The sequence below is a fragment of the Danio aesculapii genome, chromosome 5 (genome assembly GCF_903798145.1).
Source record: "Danio aesculapii chromosome 5, fDanAes4.1, whole genome shotgun sequence".
Taxonomy (NCBI): domain Eukaryota; kingdom Metazoa; phylum Chordata; class Actinopteri; order Cypriniformes; family Danionidae; genus Danio; species Danio aesculapii.
The window spans coordinates 37,877,397-37,899,570 of NC_079439.1; the positions used below are offsets into that span (position 1 = coordinate 37,877,397).

General features: G+C 34.7%; 1 protein-coding gene and 1 non-coding gene across 4 annotated transcripts in view; one reads left to right on the forward strand and one right to left on the reverse strand.

Moving 5' to 3' along the window:
• eda (ectodysplasin A) overlaps positions 1 to 9,422 on the forward strand; it is a 59,196-nt gene extending 49,774 nt beyond the window's left edge. The window contains exons 3-8 of one of the 3 annotated variants that reach the window (XM_056456963.1): positions 4,079 to 4,114; positions 4,271 to 4,456; positions 6,035 to 6,066; positions 7,100 to 7,151; positions 8,611 to 8,735; positions 8,878 to 9,422. In XM_056456963.1, coding sequence (XP_056312938.1) covers positions 4,079 to 4,114; positions 4,271 to 4,456; positions 6,035 to 6,066; positions 7,100 to 7,151; positions 8,611 to 8,735; positions 8,878 to 9,138 — 692 coding nt within the window. In that variant the 3' untranslated portion in view covers positions 9,139 to 9,422. Of the gene's footprint in view, positions 1 to 4,078; positions 4,115 to 4,270; positions 4,457 to 6,034; positions 6,067 to 7,099; positions 7,152 to 8,610; positions 8,742 to 8,877 lie in introns of all 3 variants that reach the window. The other 2 variants (XM_056456964.1, XM_056456962.1) reach the window with 2 other exon arrangements.
• An 11,697-nt stretch (positions 9,423 to 21,119) lies between these two features.
• Positions 21,120 to 21,191, reverse strand: trnap-agg (transfer RNA proline (anticodon AGG)). Its single transcript has one exon. It is a non-coding gene; the product is annotated as a tRNA-Pro (tRNA).
• Between the last annotated feature and the right edge of the window lie 983 nt (positions 21,192 to 22,174).

The following is a 22,174-nucleotide window of genomic DNA, read 5'->3' on the forward strand; positions in this document are numbered from 1 at the left end:
TTTAGAAAAATACTCATGAAAGAATCATACATCTGCACTTAAATGTCTTAAATGTAGTCATTGTCCTATTGCTTTTCTTGTGTGATCTCTCTCTGAGGCTCACCGTCCGTCACCACCAGAGGGAGTTCATACACTGGCAAATCACTGCTGTAAATTTACAGGATCAAATATCTCACAAAACCAGTGATTACTAATATATATGGTGATATTCAAATTATGTTTAGCAAATTCATTTTGATTGGCTGGCTATATTCATACATTGTTTCCACACAACTGTTGCATTTTTGCATAATAGGTCCCCTTTAAATAATTGATTTGGGGTATATTGTGGTCAATTTATGCAGTATTCATTCATTTTCCTTGGGCTTAGTCCCTTTTATTCATCAGGGGTCGCCACAGCGGAATGAACCGCCAACTTATCCAGCATATGTTTTACGCAGCGGATGCCCTTCCAGCTGCAACCCAGTACTAGGAAACACCCATACACTCTCACATTCGCATACATACACTGCAGCCAATTTAGTTTATTCAGTTCACCTCTAGCGCATGTGTTTTGGACTGTTGGGGACCAGAGAACCCTGAGGAAACCCACATGAACACGGGGAAAACATGCAAATTCCACACATAAATGACAACTGGTCCAGTTGAGACACGAACCAGAGACCTTCTTGCTGTGAGGCGACAGTATTAACTACTGAGCCACCGCGCCATCTTTAGACAGTGTGTATGTGTGTGTATATATATATATATATATATATATATATATATATATATATATATATATATATATATATATATATATATATATATATATATACATACACATTTTTTTTCATTTATATATATATATATATATATATATATATATATATATATATATATTATATATATATATATATATATATATATATATATATATATATATATACACATACACTTTTTTTTTTTTAAACATTCCTTAGAGCTCAATAATTTGTTGTTGGCCATAATGTCTACACTACAGTGGTATGATATTTGCAGACTACAATATTATCGACATTCATATTTGAAGAATGTGCAAGCTGACCATCATGATGATGTCACTAACTATGCAACAAAAAACAACATTCTTAAAGCATTCACTGCATGATGAAGCCTTTTAGAAAGGCACTGTAATTCCAGTGTTTAGTAATACAACAAGTGCTTTTTCCCAAACTTCAATTGTAAACATGATTAAAAAAATAATAATTTTCTTTTCTTTTCATACATTTTAACAAACAAGTTAATATTGAGTTTCATTTTAGAAACCATATTTACAATTTTTTTGTCAGTTGAGTCAGTAATCAACTCATAAAGACTATCACTTCATTTATAAATGACTTTGCCATTTTTATCAGATCATTTCAAGTGACTGATTTAGGGAATCGCTCCTTGAAACAGCCTTGCCACCACTTACATGCAGTTTAGTGTATTTAGTGTAAAACTCTGGCTTAAACTAGGCAATGTATCTTCAGGTTTATTGTCAGTTCTGATAAATGTATGCATTATAAATGTATAAATGTATATTAGTCCCTTTATTCATCAGGGGTCGCCACAGCGGAATGACCCATCAACATATCCAGCGTTTGTTTTAAACAGTGGATGCCCTTCCAGCTGCAACCCAGTACTGGGAAACACCCATACACTATAGCGCTTGTCTTTAGACTGTGGGGGAAACCAGCCCAGCAGGCATAGGACGTCAACATGACGTCAGATTGACATTGTACCCCGTCATGGGGTTGTTGCATTTTGTTTGGAAATGAAAATTGGGTTGACATCAATACCCAAACGTCAGTTTGACTTCAATGTCCAGCGTCCAACCCAAAATCAACCAAATATCAACGTCTAAAGATGTTACAGCTTGACATTTTGTGAACGTTACCACAATGATGTCTACAAGACATTGGACTTTGGTTACCATATCTGACGAATAAATGTCAGTATTTGTCTTTAACATGACGTTGGTTTAAGATGTTGGCTCGACGTTGGATTGTGGTTATTTTCAACACAACTTAAAATCAACCAAATATCAACGTCATTTGACATCGTTATTGGACATCAAAACAACGTTGTCCTTAGACGCTGGCTAGACATTGATTTTTGGTCACCTGACGTCACCTAACCGACCTAAATCTAACCTAATATTAACGTCTTATGATGTTGTGTGCCTGCTGAGAGAGCACCCGGAGGAAACCCACATGAACACAGGGAGAACATGCAAACTCCACACAAAAATTCCAACTGACCCAGTCGGGACTCAAACCAGTGACCTTCTTGCTGTGAGACAACAGTGCTAACCACTGAGCCCAAAACACTATAGGAAAACTGTAAAAATATTCATTCATTCCTTCATTTTCTTTTCGGTTTAGTCCCTTTATTAATCTGGGGTCGCCACAGCGGAATGAACCTCCAACTTATCCAGCATGTTTTTTTTTGCAGCAGACGCCCTTCCAGCTGCAACCTGTAAAAATACACACAAATATACAAATAAATAAAAAAATTTTGAGAAGAATCAAGAGAAAAATACAAGATACAACAAAACTGTTTACAAATAAGGGTAAATAGTCCTATAGTTTAAGCCCTACTGAGACTTTTCATCAAGCTGTTAACATGACAGAGCTCAAGGATCAGTTATTATAGATAAACAAGCAGAAGAGGTATATGCCGTATGTGCTGTCATGAGTAAGAAGCTGTTTGATGTTGAGATGTCAAATTTGTCAATATTGCACGCCATTAGTCTGTGCTTTTGTTTTTCTTTGAAATTCACAAGAGTGTTAAAAATAGACTCAATTGAATCCCAAATCAAGATTTAATTGATCAGCTATGTTAAACCCTCCACTTTTCATGGCCAGGGAAAGCTCAGTGTTGGTTGCACCTGGCATTTGCAGCTGCTTGAACTGAATTGCAGCTGGCATGTGAAAAAGATGCAGGGTTTGTGTTGAAATAACTGTTCGCTGAGTTCACTCCTGATTGTTTTCTGAAGAAGACGGGGAGCTCTGCAGAGCGCCACTGAAGGCAGGTCAAGTTCTTTGCATGCTTATTCCGTGTGTCATGTTTGGTTTTGGTTGTTCGTGTTTGATTTCATATAAGTGCATATTGGTCTTTCTTTCAACTCTGGTTGATTTTCATGTAATGAGAAAAAAGAACGATTACAGGAAAAGATTAAAGGCAGCAAGTTGTTTGTCTCCAGTTTTGATATTCTGTGTTTTGAGAAAAAGAGATATCGCGTGCGAAGCCCACCAGACAACACAATGAAAGCGGCAGTCATTTACAAATGAGCTGAAGTAGTTTTATTATGAAAAAAAAGACCCCCGAATACTAGCCAACACAAACACAAGAGTGACCTCAGGCCTTAGGAACACAGATCCGTCTCCTGAGAGCTTATGTGTGTGTGTGAGTGTATGTGTGCTTGTTTTTATATCCCGGTGGGGACTTAAACCTGAAAGCACACATTCATGGGACCTTGTAGCACAGCGAGGACCTAAATTATTGGTAAATTTGGGTAGGAGAATAGAAAATACAGTCTGTACAGTATAAAAGTCATATCTATGTGAAGTCCCCTGTGTGTGTGGGTGTTTGGCCTAGACTTTAGCTATAAAAGTCTTTGTCTGACTTGTTCATCACCGATAAGCTTTGATTTGTTACACAAATACACATTTGCTTGTGTGTTTGATTAGTTGTATTATAGTTTGTTCATTCATAAATGTTATCAAGATTATAGATGCATACATGTGGATGGGAGAGTAGAATCCAATGCTGTTTTTAGTACTGAAATGTTTTGTGTCTGCGTGTGTGTGAGCATGTGTGTATTCGTAGACAGCAGCAGAAGCAATTGTCCTTCAAATTACACATGGGTTTGTTTTTCTGTGGTCATGTGAGCGTCATTATCAATTTAGCCACTTTGAAGCAAATAAACCATCTCTTGGAATAAATCATCCTCTTTTCTGGAATCTGAAACAGGATTTCAAGAGGAACATTCTGTTGCATGTGTGATTTGTGAATGTAAAATGATACATTTCCAACTGATTGTCTCTCTTCCTTCTGCTTCTTCCTCATCCAGAAACTAATGGAAAAAAGAAAGGCGAGCGAAAAAAAGGTAATTTCATCATCCTCTCTCTGTTATTTGAAAATTGAGTGGCAGTTTTAGGAGCTTTGTTTTGTTTCTCATCAGTTGTTTCTAAGTGCTTTCAATGTTTCAGCTTATGGGAGACTGATCTTGCTTTCCTTGCTCTCTCTCTTTTTATGTCTTTAGGCAAGAAAGGGCCCCCTGGTGCTCCTGGACCTCCGGGCCCACCTGGTCCACAAGGTCCACCTGGAATACCAGGGATCCCAGGAATTCCGGGCAGCAATGCCATGGGTCCCTCTGGCCCACCCGGCCCTCCTGGGCCACAAGGACCACCTGGACCACAAGGACCACCTGGACCTCAGGGACCTTCAGGTTAAGACTCTACAGACAGTCATGGCGAGATCTTAACATCTAAAATAAAGCAGCAAAGCTAAATCTGTTTAAAAGATGGGGCTGCATTACAGTCCATAGGAATTCATTGTTTAAAATTAATCAACATAATTGTTTATTTTTTGCCATTTATAATGACAGGACAGAAGCTAAAAAGATTGGGAAAGGTCTGTGAGCTAGGACTCACGAAGCACAGTGTCGGCACACTACCCACTAGGCTATTAGTGCCAACTTTTTAGTATTTTTCTATGTGTTATTTTGTAGTTTTGATACTAAGATGCATTTCACTAGTTTTGTTCTAGTTTTGATATTGCAGAATCCTCTTAACAATAAAATAAATATAGATTAAGTAAGAGATAATGTACATCCTGCTGGTTTGTTTGCAGAATAAAACCTGACCGGCTTATCAACAGCCCAGCGCAAGTTGAAACATATTACTTGACAGAACATTTAGATACAAGATATTGATCAGAGCTGTAATCATTTACTTGCCATTTAATTAACTATAAAGCTTGCAGAAAGAAAATATGGTGTTAACAAATGGCAAACAAAAGTTATATATAGTATCTGATTGAGCCTGTTTAATTGGTTAAGTCATCAGGGGAAAAAACATTCATATTGACCAATCGGAATGAAGTTTTCCAGAGAGCCTTGTAATACTCCTTGTTAGAACAACAATTGTTTTTCCATTCAAGAACAAAATGCACAGATCCAATATAATGATAGACATGCCAGTTCAAGTTGGGCTTTATTGTCATTCCTCTACATACGTGGACATACAATGGAATGAAAAGTTTCGTCTTGCAGGACCACAAAGCTACATAAATAAACATAATCATAAATTTGGACACAACACTGGACGTATTTTAATCCTATAAATATCGAACATATCGAAGTGGTTATCTCATTTTGCTAAGTACTAACTATATATATTCTGTGAATACACACAATCTAAGACAGATGAAACAAGTGCTTTTAGATAAGACAGAACATCAAACATTGTGCAAAAGAAGTATTTTAAGGTTGAAGCAGTGCAACATGATTAGCGGTATATTCATAGGTATACATTGTTTTCCTTGTGCCTTTTCATTCAAAGCTGTTCACTCAAGACTTGCCAACCAAGATGGTAAAGTGTCATATTCACTTCTCCATTTAAGAGAAAGAAGACATCAAATCAATAAAACTCTAATTGGGTTGTTTTTGTACTGTGTTTGCTAAAAATTAGACATCTTGTATTTCTTGCATTCATAACTTCTCACATTTGGTTTAAAATAGCCCGAACGTTCACACATTTGCACATTAAAGCACATGGAAATGATAAACCTGTGCTCTGAAACAGCCGTGTGAAATCCATCACTTGTCCTGAATGTCTTTCACTTTGGTCATCAGTCTTTATTGCTGAGCTCTGCTAGTTGTAAAGATGTGTGGTAGGCTTCACTCCTGCTGTGAACAGATAATACACAAATCAGCTCTGACATTATAGGATTCAAACTTTATCGCAATAATTTGTCACTTAATAGATACTAAGCCAACTCTTTTCTATTCCCCATGTGTTAACAGGCGGTGAGAAAGCCAAACACAGAGAGGCACAGGTATGTGTTCATCTCCACTGACACACTGCGCATGACTCCATGTAAAAGATATTTGGAAGTGGTTTAAAATGTGCATTTTTATTTGATGTACGACGTAATCTCAACCAAAACATGAAGAGAGGGTGGGACATAGTGTAGCTCCTCCCCTTTTTAAAAACAGCCAATAGTGTTTTGCTTTATCACTGCTCTGCCAGTGAGAGTGATTGAGCTCATAAAATGAAAAGCAAATGAGAAGCCTCTTGAAGGGGTCGGGGCATGTCAGATACTAGAGAGCATTTGATTGGTTATGATGTGATGAGAAACTTGTATTTGCCGTGAATAAAACCGTTGATCCATTAAGGCGGAAGTGACAAACTACAAGCTTTGCATGTTGATATCAGTTTTATATCATGGTATCCGCTGGGTCCTAAAATATCTTAAATTTCAAAAACTCAATTTTAGGCCTTAAAGTCTTAAACTCACTGAAATATTGTAGGTCTTAAATCATTTTAAACAGGTCTTAATGTTCCTTTGTTTATGAAAAGCTACCCAATTGATCCACAACACATCTCAATACAACTTTTGGCAAAACTACTCGTATCTAATATTATAACCGTAGTCCGTTGTTCGAACATTTCGTTTTTAACGTTTTTTTTAAAGTTATGTTGAACAAAAATGTATGTATACATCTAAGATCTGCTTGTTTTGACACATCATTTAAATTATGGGGCTAAGAAATGACTAATTGAATTTTATTTTCTGCTGGGCTATTAACAAATCCTTAGCGTCTTGCCTTATATAAGTCTTAAATTTATTCCTTTATGGCCTTAAAGTCTTAAACTTTTTATATATTAAACACTTTATATCTTCTAAATGTGAACTTTGTCACTGTTTTGGTGTACACTAGCTTATAGATATCCTTAAAACAATTAATACTGATATTGAGATCTAAAAAACCTTATTTTAATTTCATGGGACCTTTAAGCACATTTTCATCATGTTTGTCAGTCTGTGCTTACAGATATATTTTAAAATGTGTTTCATGTTTCTGCAGCCAGCTGTGGTGCATCTTCAAGGTCAAGAAACCACTATCCAAGTGAAAGAAGGTAAGAGTTAAATAATGATCCCTCTCATAAATTAATGCTGTTTTGTTTTTGTTTTGTCTTCTTTGTATGAAGGGCTCAACTGTTAGGATGGTCCACTGGCCATAATACGTGTTCTTTGTTAGAAAATAATATTCATGGAAATAAATTATAGTACCAGTTAGAAATTTCGAATCAGTAAGATTTTTTAAAAGTGATATATGTGAGCCTGTATCACAAACTTCTTATGTTGCACATGTACATTTTTGGCAAAAGCCAATTGTGTGGGTCAAAAATATCGATTTTCATTTCATGCCAGAAGTCATTACAATATTAAGTAAAGATCGTGTTCTGTGAAGATATTTTGTAAATTTACTACTTCCTCTTATGTATCAAAAAATGTCATTTGTGATTGGTCATAATTCACACTGCTAATAACATCATAATTGGGGCAATTTTTAAGGGAATTTTCTAAAAAAAGAAATTGTTGATTTTTCAAATTCATGTGGTTCCAGATTTTTTAATAGTTGTATCCCGGCCAAATATTATTCCATCTTAACAAACCATACATCAATGTAAAGGTTATTTATTTAACAGGGTGTCTTCGGGGTCTTAAAATATCTTACATTTCAAAAACAACATTTTAGGCCTTAAAGTCTTAAATTTGCTGGAATGTTGTGTTGTAAGTCTTAAATCATTTTAAACGGGTCTTAATTTTTCTCTGTATATGTAAAGTTACCTAATCTTATCGGGCCAACACACATCCAATCATCATCAATCCATTTTAATAAAACCTTTAACAATTATCTTCCTTCCAATAACATTTGTTTATAATGGTTTTAAATGTTTTAACTAGGCCATTAGAAAAGAAATCCTTAGTGTTTAACCCTTTGTAAATCAGAAATGTCATTCATAATGGTCTTAAAACGGTCTTTAATAGTCTTAGATTGGACTTGATGAAACCTGCAGAAACCCTGTATTAAGCTTTTTGTGTGATTGGACCAGGTTCACATATTAAATTTGAATGAATTAAAGACTAATACTTAAGAACGTTCTGCTCACATAAAAATCACAAACAGAAACTCGTCAGTTTCCACTGATAATGGATCATTTATTCTATTGATAATAACATCAGATGTTTTATAAACACCAAATCTTCATATTGAATGATTCCTGATAGATTGTGTGACTCCAATGACTGAAGTAAGGATGTTTTGAATCACAGCAATAAAAACTTAAAATATATTAGCATAAAAACTTTTAATATATGAAAAACATTTGAATCATTCAGAATATGACTGATTTTAATGTGTGTAAAAGTCAGTTTTCTTTTTTAAAAGTTTATTGATCAATGAAAAATTGAATGTTTTTTCAATGAAAATATCAAGTATACAAAAAGCTGTCAGCAGTTGAGCCCTGGTGTGTGTATGTGTCGCTGCAGTCACAACAGATGATTGAGTATTTACTGGTGTCTGTCTGTGAGATTTGTCAGAAGGTGTGCTGAAGAATTGGAGGATGATCTCGATCCACCAGAGAGTGTTTAAAATGCACTCGCGCTCCGGAGAGCTGGAGGTCCTGCTGGACGGAACATACTTTATATATAGTCAGGTAGAAGTGAGTACAGTCCCTGGACTCTACTGCTTAAACACACACACATACACATATACTGTACAGCATGCGTTTCACAAAAACACTCCAGCAACATTAAAAGCCCCAATGTGCTTTGTCTGTGTGTGTGTGTTTGCACCAGGTATATTACCTGAATTTCACCGACATCGCCAGTTACGAGGTGATGGTGGACAAGACTCCGTTCTTACGCTGCACGAGAAGCATCGAAACCGGCCAGCGCAAGTTTAACACCTGCTACACAGCCGGAGTGTGTTTGTTACGAGCCCGTCAGAGAATTTCCATCCGCATGGTGTACGAGGACACCTCCATCTCTATGAGCAACCACACCACCTTCCTGGGCAGCATCCGGCTGGGGGACGCCCCATCTGCAGGACACACCTGATACCAGACCTGAACACACACAGATCAGTACCCAAAACACTCGAAACACCCTCTGTCAGCCCTTACACACCAAAGCAGACTTTAAAAAATCAACTAGAAAACTCTGGTTTATATGACTAGATGAGCTGAGAGACTATGTGTGTGTGTCAAACAGACTCAAACAAACACACATGTGCGCATGGAGGAAGTGAAGCTGCAGTGTTTTCAGGGACTGGAGCAAACGGAGGTGTTTCTTTTTTCCAGTGAGAAACTCTATTGTGTTTCTATGCAGCGGACACTCGATCATTACATACTAGTCTATTCTAAATAAGCACTGATAATGGCATTGTATTTAAAGCAGAATATCTATGTTCAGTTATCTCTGATCTTTTACACACAGTCAAGGAGGTACAGTACCTGTTTTTAAGATGAAGTCACAGCATTCGGGACAGGATAGTGATGTTCAGCTTGATTTGCTCATTTGGATTGGTTCTTTTACGCGTTATCTCTGCAGATGTTCAGGCACTGAATTTGATGGTTCCTTCATAATGCTTTTTAGTATCCCTTATCAGTTGGAATAGGAATTACCCTACATCTCCTGTAGGGGACAGCAGCGCTCCTTTATAGTAGATAAAGGTAGCACTAAAAGAGTTAGACTAGAAGTGTTTGGAATAAAATACTGTTCTGCAGCATAATATATACAGTGCTCAGCATAATTGAGTACACCCCATTTTGAAAATCAATATTTTTTATCAATTTCTCAGTGAATATAGGCAATATATTTTGGTGCATTTAAACAAAACAAATTTATCAAACATATATTTATTAAAATAATATTTTAGTCACCAACATATTTACAAATTGAAAGATAATACAATTAAAGTCAAGAAAAATATTGCACAAACAAATACAACCTGCAAAATTTCAACTAAATTTAAAAAAGTTTTTGTTTCTCTTGATTTTTCCTCTTTTTAAATTTGTATCTAATATTTTTCTATAACATAATTTTGGCTGTACTAGTTTTGGACCATTATCATAAGTTATTTTGTTAGAATTTAAACGAGAGATTTGTGAGGGGTGTAATTATATATGCTGAGCACTATATATATAGGGTGTATATAAACCTTCTGTGAAGTTTTAATTCTTTTTCAAATAATTCACAAGTATTGTTTAACAGAGCAAAGACATTTTAAGTCTTCTAAAGTAAATAGTAAGTTCTCGCTGAGAGAAACTTCTAAAGTGAATATTATTAGCACCCTTAAGAATTGTATTTTGATTTTTTTCGATTAGCTACAGAACAAACCTCTGTTGTCCAGTGACTTGCCTACACTGTAAAACACAACAGTCAACTTGATCAAATGAAATGAGTGTAGATAACTCAAAATTGACTGAAAGTTAATTCTACTCATTTGAAAAGAGTTTTGAACTCAGTGTTGAAGGTAATGAGTTAATTCAATAGCTCATTACTTCAACTTAAACGGAGTAAGTTCACAGTACTTATATAGATTTGTTTTTTAAATGGTTTGTAGCAATCGGTTTGCTCTAACTATTAGGTTTTACAGTACCAATTTGGTTTGAGTTCTCTTCATTTATTGGGTTTTACTGTGCTCAAATTGCTTCGTTTACTCAAATGGATTAAGTTCACAGTACTCATTAGGATTAGTTTTTTAATTGTTTGTTGCAGTCGGTTTCCTCAAATGGTTTGAGTTACCTTAAATTTTTGGCTTTTACAGTGTAGTTAACCTAGTTTAGCCTAGAAATTGCACTGTAAGCTGAATACCAGTATCTTGCAAAATAACTAATAAATGATTGTACTATCATCATGGCAAAGACAAAAGATATTTAAACTATTATGTTTAGAAAAATATATTTCTGTTTAAAAGCAGTTGTAAAATATTTGGAAAAGGATTAATAGTTTCACAGGAGTGCTAATCATTTTGTTTTTTTGTTTTGAGTACACCCCCTTTGAAAATGATTAATTTGATCCATTTCTCAGTGAATATTGATCAAATATTTTGGTGCATTTAAAGAAAAACTTTATTAAACAGTTAAATTCTTTAAAATGAGAGTGTTCTCTTTAGGATCTTTAGGAATAGAAAGGCATTACATTTAAATTTGTGCAGCAGCCAGCATAAACTAGCAGCCTACACTCTACTTTCAGAATCTTGCTTGAAAATTAAATGTTCCAACAAATTAATTTTAAGGTGCAATAATTAGTATAGACTGTGTTAGAAAACATGAAAAAAACATTGTGATTTACCTAAAGTATCAAAGAGGACTTACTAAATATTAGATTTAGTTCAATTTGTTGAATGGCGTAATCATTTTTCTAACAACAAATTTAAAGATGCACCCACAGTCATCTTAATGAATATAAATGTTACAAATGCCACAAATAGGTAATCATTTGGATAGGGTTGTACTCGGGTATGCAGGGCTTATATTTAAATAAATCTCCACTTCAAAATAGTCCACTATAACAACTGAGATATCTTACTGAACTGAGCTGAAATGTGTAGTGCATTAATCTGTCCAGTCTGACAGTGTTCAGGATATACATCACAGTAAACAGCCTGTACAGTCCTCAGCATGAGTACACCCCTACAAATCTCTCATTTAAATGTATATTTTCTATAGGAAGCTTTACAATATTATATTTGTGCATATACATTAGTATAGTCAGTACTGAACCAAATCTGGAGCTAATCTAACAAAATAACTTACGATAACAGTCCTAAAATCAGTAGCCAAAATGTATATATTAGGGGAAAATATTTTTGTTTTTTTAAGAGCAAAAATCAAGAAAAACTAAATGTATAAAACGTTAAAATTTTGCCGTTTATAATTATTTTTCAATATTTTGCATTAATTTAAAAATATTATATTTTAATTTCTAAATATGTTTGATGACTAAAATATTATTAGAATAAATGTATCTGTTTAATAAATCTGTTTTGTTTCAATGCACTAAAATACATTGCCTATATTCACAGAGAAATGGATACAAATATTGATTTTCAAAATGGGCTGTACTCCGTTATGCTGAGCACTGTATTCCGTTCTGAACATTTGCGTCTGTTTGCCTCTGATAGCCCTTCAGATTCTTCATCTGACTTGACTGACAGCTCAGGATCCTGGATCTCAGAGAAAGACTGAATTATACCAGTGTAGTTTAGTTAATAGGAATCAGATCCCAGATCCTCACAGTGAGAACAAACTGCTTTATTGTGTGTTCAAAGGTCTCGGAATAAAAGGAGCCATGGGAATTATCGGGAACTTTCTGAGGAGAGTTGCTAATCTGCCCTCAGGTTTCCTCTGCGTCTTCCACATGGAAAAAACTAAACTGCAGACTCTGAATGTGTTCTCATAGTCCATTTCTTCCCTTCAATAACACATCCAATAGACAGATTGTTTAAGTTTTTGGTTCTGGTGTGTGTTTTGTTTTTTTAGATACGAGTGTGTTTGTAGGTAAGTGATTTTATACTGTATGTAGTCCTGTTTTACTGAAGATAATGTATATTTGTAAACTACACAGGGACTGTATATATGTACATAAGATATTTTGCTCCTTTTTGTAAATTTTTTACGTCCTATTAAATTGTTTTTGAAAGCTTGTTTTTTTTTAAAGCCTGCTTTAATTGTACATGTTGAAGGAGAACGCGTGTATGGCAAGCGGTTTTGACATTTAATTAATAACCCGTACTAGTATCTATCTTTATGTTACTAGTACAGTAGTCCCTCATTGTTCGCAGGAGATATGTTCTAAAAACAACCCACAGTAGGTGAAATCCATGTAGTCAGCTTTATTTTTACAATTATTATAGTTGTTTTAAGGCTGTAAACCCCCTTACTACATACTTTATACACTTTTCTCAGACAGGCATTAATATTTTTACACTGTTCTCTATCGTTTAAACACTCCTTAAGTTCAAACCTTCATAGAAAAATAAGTTCACTATTATAGAATGAAACCAAAGATCAAAACCATTTGATCTTCATTATTTATTCAATACAGCAGCGTAACTTCTACCTTCCTCTAGCATGTCCAGAAGTAAAAAATTTTTGGCGAGGATTAGCATCTTCCTCTGCCTTTTGGGTGCTACCTCAGATGCCTTTGACGGTGCAGAATGTTTCATCAACATTGTGGGGAGAAAAGATACAGTACAGCACTTCAGAGTCACACTGTTAGAGATTGATTGACAATGGTCGACAGCCTGTCAGGACGCAGAACACAATACGCTGTAGAAAAACATCTGCGAGGCCGCGAAATGTGAACCGCGTTATAGCGAGGGACCACTGTACTTATTTTTTAGATACTAGTATCTTTTACATAAAGTACTAGTGCTTATTCATTAGATACTAGTGCCTATTCTTTAGATACTAGTGATTATTTTAAATATTTAGTGCTTACTCATTCATTAGATACCATTACCTATAGAAACTGTTATTAGTAACAACAGAATAGTAACTAGTCACTATTAAAGTAAGATCTAGTATCTAATGAATAAGTAACTAGTACTTATTCATTAGATACTAGATCTTACTTTTAAATCTATTTAATAGGAACTAGTATCTAATAAATGAGTATTAGTAATAAAAAGAACTAGTGTCTAATGAGTAAGCACTAATATATATTTAAAAAGCACTACATCTGAAGAATAAGCACTAGTATCTAAAGAATAAGTACTAGTACTTAATGGAAAAGATACTAGTATCTAAAAAAATAAGTGCTAGTAACATGAAAATAGATACTAGTACCGGTTAATTACATTTCAAAACGGCTTGCCATAACAATGACTCGAACTGCAGTTTAGGCCTAGTTGGTTTGCAGTGCCCCCTAGTGTCTATTCTCAGATGTTTAATTAAAGGGACAGTCAAAAAAGAAAATGTCTTCACCACTTACTCACACTCAAATGGTTCTAAACGTTTATATATTTATTTCATCTGTTGAACACAAAAGAAGATATTTGAAAACCAGCAGCGATTGACATCCATATAAAAATGACAAATTCAAAGATGATGTTAATGGCTGCGGCATTCCAACATTCTTCAAAATATCTTCTTTTGTGTTTGCCAGATAAAAGAAACCCAAACAGATTTGGAACAAGTGGAGGATGAGTAAATAATGACAGATTTTTCATTTTTGTGTGAACTACCCCTTTGTACCCTGATTTAGTTCAAGGCTCGAGCAGGTACTTATTAATATGAGTAGTTCATAACTGCTAAAAAAAGTTTTATCTACACATGTAGTGTGTAGTAGGCTAAGGGGGAAGGTCAAGCATTCAAAATTTATGTTAATAAAATGTTAACTTGTTTTTTGTAGGCATAGTGGTATTTGTAGTTAAACTGCTCCTAAATAGCAAGCAATATGAAAAAAACATAATTGCTACACTTTTGCTGTTATAAATACATGAATAATTTTCATAAGTTCCCACCAACTTCACTGCCATTCATAAATCATCACTTGTGGCCTTAAATAAATTACATTTGAAATATGTTTTATCTGTGTTGTTAAATAAAATATATAGTTGTTTGATATTTCAGGGTGAAGAAAATATACAGTTGATGTCAGTATTATTAGCCCACATTTGATTATTATTATTATTTTTTATATTTCCCAAATGATGTTTAACAGAGCAAGAAAATTTTCACAGTATGTCTGATAATATTTTTTCTTCTAGATAAAGTCTCGTTTGTTTTATTTCAGCTAAAATAAAAGAAGTTTTTACTTTTTTAAAAAACATTTTAAGGTCAATATTACTAACCTCTTTAAGCTATATATTTTTCGATAGTCTACAGAACAAACCATCATTATACAATATTGTGCCTAATTACCCTAACCTGCCTAGTTAAATTAATTAACCTAGTTGAGCCTTTAAATGTCACTTTAAGCTGTATAGAAGTGCCTTGACAAAATATCTAGTCAAATATTATTTACTGTCATCATGGCAAAGATGAAATCAAACAGTTATTAGAAATGAGTTATTAAAACTATTATGTTTAGTGTTGAAAAAAATCTTCTCTTTGTTAAACAGAAATTGGGGGAAAAAATAAAGAAGGGGGCTAATAATTCAGGGGGGCTAATAATTCTGACTTCAACTGTATGTATATATATATATGTGTGTATGGTGTTGGGGAGTTTTAAGTTTTAAGTTACTTCCCAAAAAAGTAACTAGTTGCATTACTTTTTATGGTAAGTAATGTGTTGCGTTACTTTTGAGTTACCTTTGCTCTTTCAGAACTTGCAGGGTTTCTTCTTTTTTTATAGAGGAGCTCTGCAATTAACAACACACTGTAAAACCTTTATTTCCCTTTTAAAAAACACATACAAATGAATGTAGCTTAATGTTATCTTTGGAGAACTTCCTGAGCCCAGAGCTATACATGCCATTTTTACAGATCAATGAAAGTTTAAAGCTGTGCGTTAGCTACTTTTGTACTCTTTGTCTTATTAAAAAGTAAAATCATCTTTTCCTTTTGTTCCATGTGTTCAAAATAATGTAAATATTTCCATCAAGTCATGTTATTACATAACTCGTGTTACTATATATATATATATATATATATATATATATATATATATATATATATATATATATATATATATATATATATATATATATATATATATATATATATATATGTGTGTGTGTATGTGTATATATAGTATATATATATATATTTTTTTTTTCTTTTATATATACATTTTTTTTTCTATAAACACAATTTTTATATATATATTTTTTTTTTAAACATATTTTCAAAAATTGTGTTTATAGAAAATATATTGACTGAAAACATTTTTTTATTATTTTTCTCAATATTTTATGTTTTGTAATGTATTTGAAAATAAATGAATATGTGATTTGTTTTTGTTTTTTACTATATTGGATCAGATACATGAGTATTGTGATTTCAGTAGCTGCCCAAATCATTGTGTTTGTTCATCAGATCAATGTAAATTCTTGTTTATTAAGACTCAGTTTCACTAAACATATCATCTGATTGCTCTTGTACAGTGTAGAAAACCAAAATGTCCAATGTGTATTCAGTGTTGAGTGGTCTGCAGGGTGACATAATGGTTAATAACACCTTACAATGTCATTCTTTCACAAACATGAAGGTTTCGTCACCTCTGTTTCCACATTCCTGTCTTACGGTCTGCATTGAACGCACACAAATGCAAAAGACAGGATACACACTAGGTGCTAAGCCTTTGTCTAAAATCTCAGGACAATTAAGTCAAAGAGCATGAAACAGAAAGCAAAGGGCTCGTCCTTAAAGGCCCCTGGTGGCTTCAAACAGGTAAACTCAACAGTTTCATCCTGCATCTCTCACCTCAATCTGCGGCTGCTCTCATTGCTCAGGACAAAAGAGAAAAAAGTTACAGGTTTTTTTTCTGTGTATTGATTTTGACCACTGATCGATACGCAGAATAAGGCGGGTGGGGGTTTCACTGACATAGAAGAACTTTTCTGGATTCCCCAAAGAACATTTTAGAGAAATGTTCTTCTAAGGTTCAACCTTTTTAACCAAAAAACGTTTTCATAGTGTAAAGAAAAACACTTAAAATAACCCCTTTTTCCACTGTAAAGAAAAGTTTGAGGAAAGAAAGGTTAAAGGTTCTTCATACCATCAATGTCAATAAAGAAACTTGATTTTTTTTGAGCATGTAAACGCATGGTAGATCACTAACCAATGTTACTGATTACAAATTACATGACGAAAACTGTAATCTGGATTATACTTTTAGATTGTATTTGACCAAACCGGCTTGTATTTTATATTATGTTGTGCCTAAATTCCTAAAAATGGATAAAAAATGTATGTATAAGATAGTTTTGTTCTTATCAATATTCATAGGTAAACTGTGTGACAACCAGTGGTGTGAAGTAACTAATTACAAACACTCAAATGACTGTATTTGAGTAGTCTTTCTCAGGACTTGTATTTTACTAAGTAGTTTTAAAAATGTGGACTTTTACTTTCCCTTGAGTACATTTTTAGTGCAGTATCGGTACGTTTACGCCACTCCTTTCCTTCAAACTGCAGTCACTCCTTTATTTCTTCTTGTCTATGTGGATTAGAAAAATCAGACCTGTGATTCCTGTCCAATCAATTCGCACATAGAAGGTAAATCACATAATGATGAACTACCTAAAGTCACGGGTGAGTTATAATTGCAGCAAACTGTTTGGAAGCATTAAAAGTGACTAAGAAGATGTCCCAAATCTTTACACGCATTGACCCAGAGACTGTTTAGATGCACGTCACTGATAAGAAGATGATGGATGTTTACTGTATGATGACCAAAATGGCCTTAAACAACCAGCAGGGACAAGACGTCAACATGACATCAGATTGACGTTATACCCCAACATTGTGGGACATTGCATTTTGTTTGGAAATGAAAATCAGATTGACATCAGAATCCAACGTCCAACCTAAAATCAACCAAATATCAGCGTCTAATGATGTCACATCTTGACGTTGTGTGGATGTTACCACTATGATGTCTATCAGATGTTGGAGTTTAGTTGTCATACCTGATGAATAAATGTCAGTATTTGATGTCAATATGACGTTAGTTTAAGATATTGGCTCGACGTTGGATTTTGGTCACTTTCTAACACAACCTAAAATCAACCAAATATCAACATCACTTGACGTTGATATTGGACGTCTAAATAACATTGTCCTTAGACACTGGCTAGACATTGAATTTTGGTCACCTGACATCACAACCTAAATCTAACCTATTATTACCATCTTATGATGTTGAGTGCCTGCTGGGCAATACACTATAGATGTTATGTTTACACACATCCACAAATTACAGGTAAAGGCATCAGCTTTTTACAGCTTAATACTCACTACTCACTACTCTTGAGTACTTTAGAAAGTTCTACTCTTTACTCATACTTTGAGAAATATTCACAACAGATATTTGTACTCTACTTGCACTACATTTTGTGTGAAAGTAATGGTACTTTTACTTGAGTATGATTTTTCAGTACTCTTATACTGAAATATATTTTTGGTAAATAGAATAAGGGAGAATCAATAATTTGTGCAGGCCTAATTCTTATAATTAACTTTAATATGACTGTGTTTTTAAAAGTAGTGTAACTACAGGATGCAGATTACATGCAGCCGAATCCGTTACTGTATTTATTACATTTCTAAACTAAAAGCAGTTCCTGATAAGATGGGAGGTTTCTGCTGGACTACTTTCTTCAAACCATACTGTTGTATCTGTAATGTGAATTTAGAGAGCATTACTTGCATTAACTTGTTAGCTTCCACATTTGCTAATTAAATAAATAAATAATCAGTGGTGGAAAGAGTACTGAAAAATCATACTCAAGTAATAGTACCATTACTTTCATACAAAATGTAGTGCAAGTAGGGTACAAGTATCTGTTATAAATATTACTCAACGTTTGAGTAGCCCTTTTAAGATTTCTCGAGAGCAGTGAGTATTACGCTGTGAAAGGTTGATGTGTCAATTTGTGCACGTGTGTGTGTAAACGTAACATTCTGTAGTGCATTTAGAGATTGTTTAGGGTCATTTGGTGATTTCAGTCATCGTACAGTAGATATCAGCCATCTTCTCATCATTGACATGAAGGCCCAATCTCAATTCTACCCCTTAGCCCTTCCCTTTACCCCTCGTTTTGCACGTTCATGTGAAGGGGTAGGGGTGTCCTAATTCTCTTTAGCTTGAAGGCATAGGGCTAATGGGAAGGGCTAAATACCGCTTCAAACTTAGACCTTTCAGGACCACACTCGAAACCAAGGGGTAAGAAAATTTCCCAGAATACACCAGCGACAACAGCAGCATGGCTACACACAGAAGTAAGGAATTACTTATTAGTATTTTTTTTGTCATTATTACGATTTTTTTTCTTTTTTACAACAAACAAGCACATATTTTAATATATTCATAACCACGTTTGTGTTTTACCGTCATGCTTTAAAAAAAAAACACTAAAATAAAAAACAATAATTCCTACTCAGAATGAGAGCCAAAGGTTTACGTTCATATAATTATTAATAACCTGTTTCTAAATGGTCTGTCTCTAAAAGTGAGGGGTACGTATCCAGTACAGTTATGATCGTATGGCGGCATTATATCGTTATGATAACAAGATATCGTTGCCTTCAGATTTTCTGAAGATGAATACCAAAAAATAACACAACTGGAATAACTACAGCAGTCGTGATCATCGATCTCATATGAAGCAAGACATTGCGATGACATATGATGATGTGTGCAGGTGCTGTAGAGCTGTCCCATTTTTAGGGGTACATTCCCCTTCACACTCTGCTTAAAGGGGAAGGAGAAGGGGTAGGGGTACAAAAATAGAATTGGGCCGAAGTCTAAACAGTCTCTCGATCATTGTGTGTAATGATTTTGTGTCTTGAGGTTGTTCTTTATAATGCAATTTGATTGTATGGCAATCACAGAACTGATTATTCCTAAGAAAAACTACTCAATTACAGTAATTTGAGTATTTGTTACTTCACACCACTTTAAATAAATAATCCAATATTGTATTTGTCCCTCCAATAATTTCATTTCACTCTCCATGACTCAAAAATCTCAACCAAAATAGGGCCAGCGGGCCAAAGTTCGCCCATGGTAACCTTTGATTTGGCCCACCATCCCATCTGAAAAGAGAGAGAGAATGATGGGGAGGAGTTTGGGGTGAATGCCTTTGACAGTGATCGTCATTTCGAATTTAATGTAACCTTTTTTTCCTTAGTTTTATTACTGAGCTACAAAAAATGATTCAGTTAAATACTGTAAATGAATCAGACTTTTAAAATGTAAATAGTGTCACTGGACAGATGCACAAGACATCTGAGAGCAAATGAAAGTGCTTGATTTAGCATTGAACTTGTGTTATAAATGATCAAAACGTTCAAAATTACACTGCATTAGTCAATATGATTTAAAGCAACGTGTTCTAGGTGTTTTAAATATTATCGAAAGTATTATTAGAAAATTACCCTCGGCAAATTTAATGTTTAAGTTTATATATTAGGCCCATATATATATATATATATATATATATATATATATATATATATATATATATATATATATATATATATATATATATATATATATATATATATATATATATATATATATATATATATATGTTTATGTATATGTAGTGCTGAGATTGTGGAGTCGCTGAGGGTCAACAAAGGGTCAAATGAAATGGAAAAATCCCCTTGGCCTTCAGCCTCTCTCACATAAACTCTGACCACAGAAAAGAAAGTACACGCGCGTGTTTGTGGTTATATCACAAGCCTGTTTAGTTTATTATTCGATACGGCGAGGTCGCGTATTTTTACAGCACAACGTGCGAACAAAACCCGCTGATTACACCTCTGAATGTGGCAGGATTTGTTGATCGGATTAGGAGCCCGGGGGGCATTTGTGTTATTCTGGCTCCATTAAAGAAAGGAGAACTGGTTTGTTTGATCTTAATCCTGACTAATTCGTCCACAACATGCCAAACAATAAAATTCCAGTTGGCGGTTTCGGCCACTGATGGCCCATTGCTAGATCAATAAGCAGCCTATTCTGGATGGAGGTTTGTCCTGACACATTTCTGCAGTTTGTATGCGAGGACGAGCGGAATCAAAGAGAAGCTTTTCTCGCCTTTGCGTGGAGTGTCCGAGCTGCGCGATCTGCTCTCAGAGGTGAGGGATATGTTATTTCTGATTGTCTCGGTGATGATGAGTATGACCGCTCGAGAAGCTGTGAACATTCACACCTATGTGCTGATCAGACGAGAGTGATTAGCACTGGCAGGACTGTCTGTGCTCCGCCATTCACATGCGCTCTTCTGCACTCCGCCGCTGCCGCACGTTCAGCTAAACGCAATAAACATCCAACTCAGATAACAGTGTTATTTAGATTTATGCGTGTTTGCTCCGCCATAAACAACTATTATCTAGACTTTTTATTGAATAAAAAAATATGGGCTCGTCCGGGATTTGAACCCGGGACCTCTCGCACCCTAAGCGAGAATCATACCCCTAGACCAACGAGCCGACGGGTTCTGAAGGAGTCTATTCATGTATATAAACATAAAGTGTATGATGTTGATGTATAAAGTCATAATTGATATAATGCTGTTTTTTAATGTAAATGCACATGAGGTGATTTTTAATCATTTTGACATGTTTTATATTGTGTATTTTCATTTCATATTATAATATATATATATATATATATATATATATAGCGTTTTCTTTCTTACTACTCAATAACCCATAAAGGAAAATACTGTAACGTTAAGGTGAACTGTTTTTTAATATTTTTTAAGAAATGATAATTGTCTGATGATTGGCATGTGATGCTCTCAACAGCAGCTCCTGCACGTCAGCAGTGGCCTACCGCTGTTTAAGATGTTTGCGCTTGTAAGGCTTGAGGAACGAGAAATCCGGCTTATCTGCTGGGAAAAGCCGAATCAAACAGATTTTAATGTAAATGAACGGGTTGTTGATCCCGTTTGGACAGAAATCTTCAAAAGACTTAAAGCCCAATTGTTTCCTCTGGGAAGGCGCGCACACCCTGAAAAGCTGAGCTTTCCAGATGATAATGGCTTTTCTTACACTTAACCTCGTCAAATCGGTTAAAATGTTGTTTACTCACCAGGCTAGGCAAAATAACAACAATCCATTAACTTTAACATGATAATTCATATATAAATGCATTGTTTGGGTGGTCGACTGACAAATGTGAGACATATCATATGTGTTTGATTACCAACACTTCACAGAGCCTTGGTAATCTCTCATTTAAAGATTTGGCATCTGTTGTTTGTTTAACTGGCGTGACCACACGATATGGCTCATTTTGTTCTTTTTCAGGATGTTTCCCCCTTCCTAAATGAACTGTAGTAAATAGTTGCTAATCTTTCCGCGCGCTTGTTGAATCTGAATGTGGCCCCGCCCACCCGCGGAGGGGGCGGGTAGAGCCTCATAGCTGAACTATGAAAGAGAGAGACTCACTGTGACTCGGACACACACCA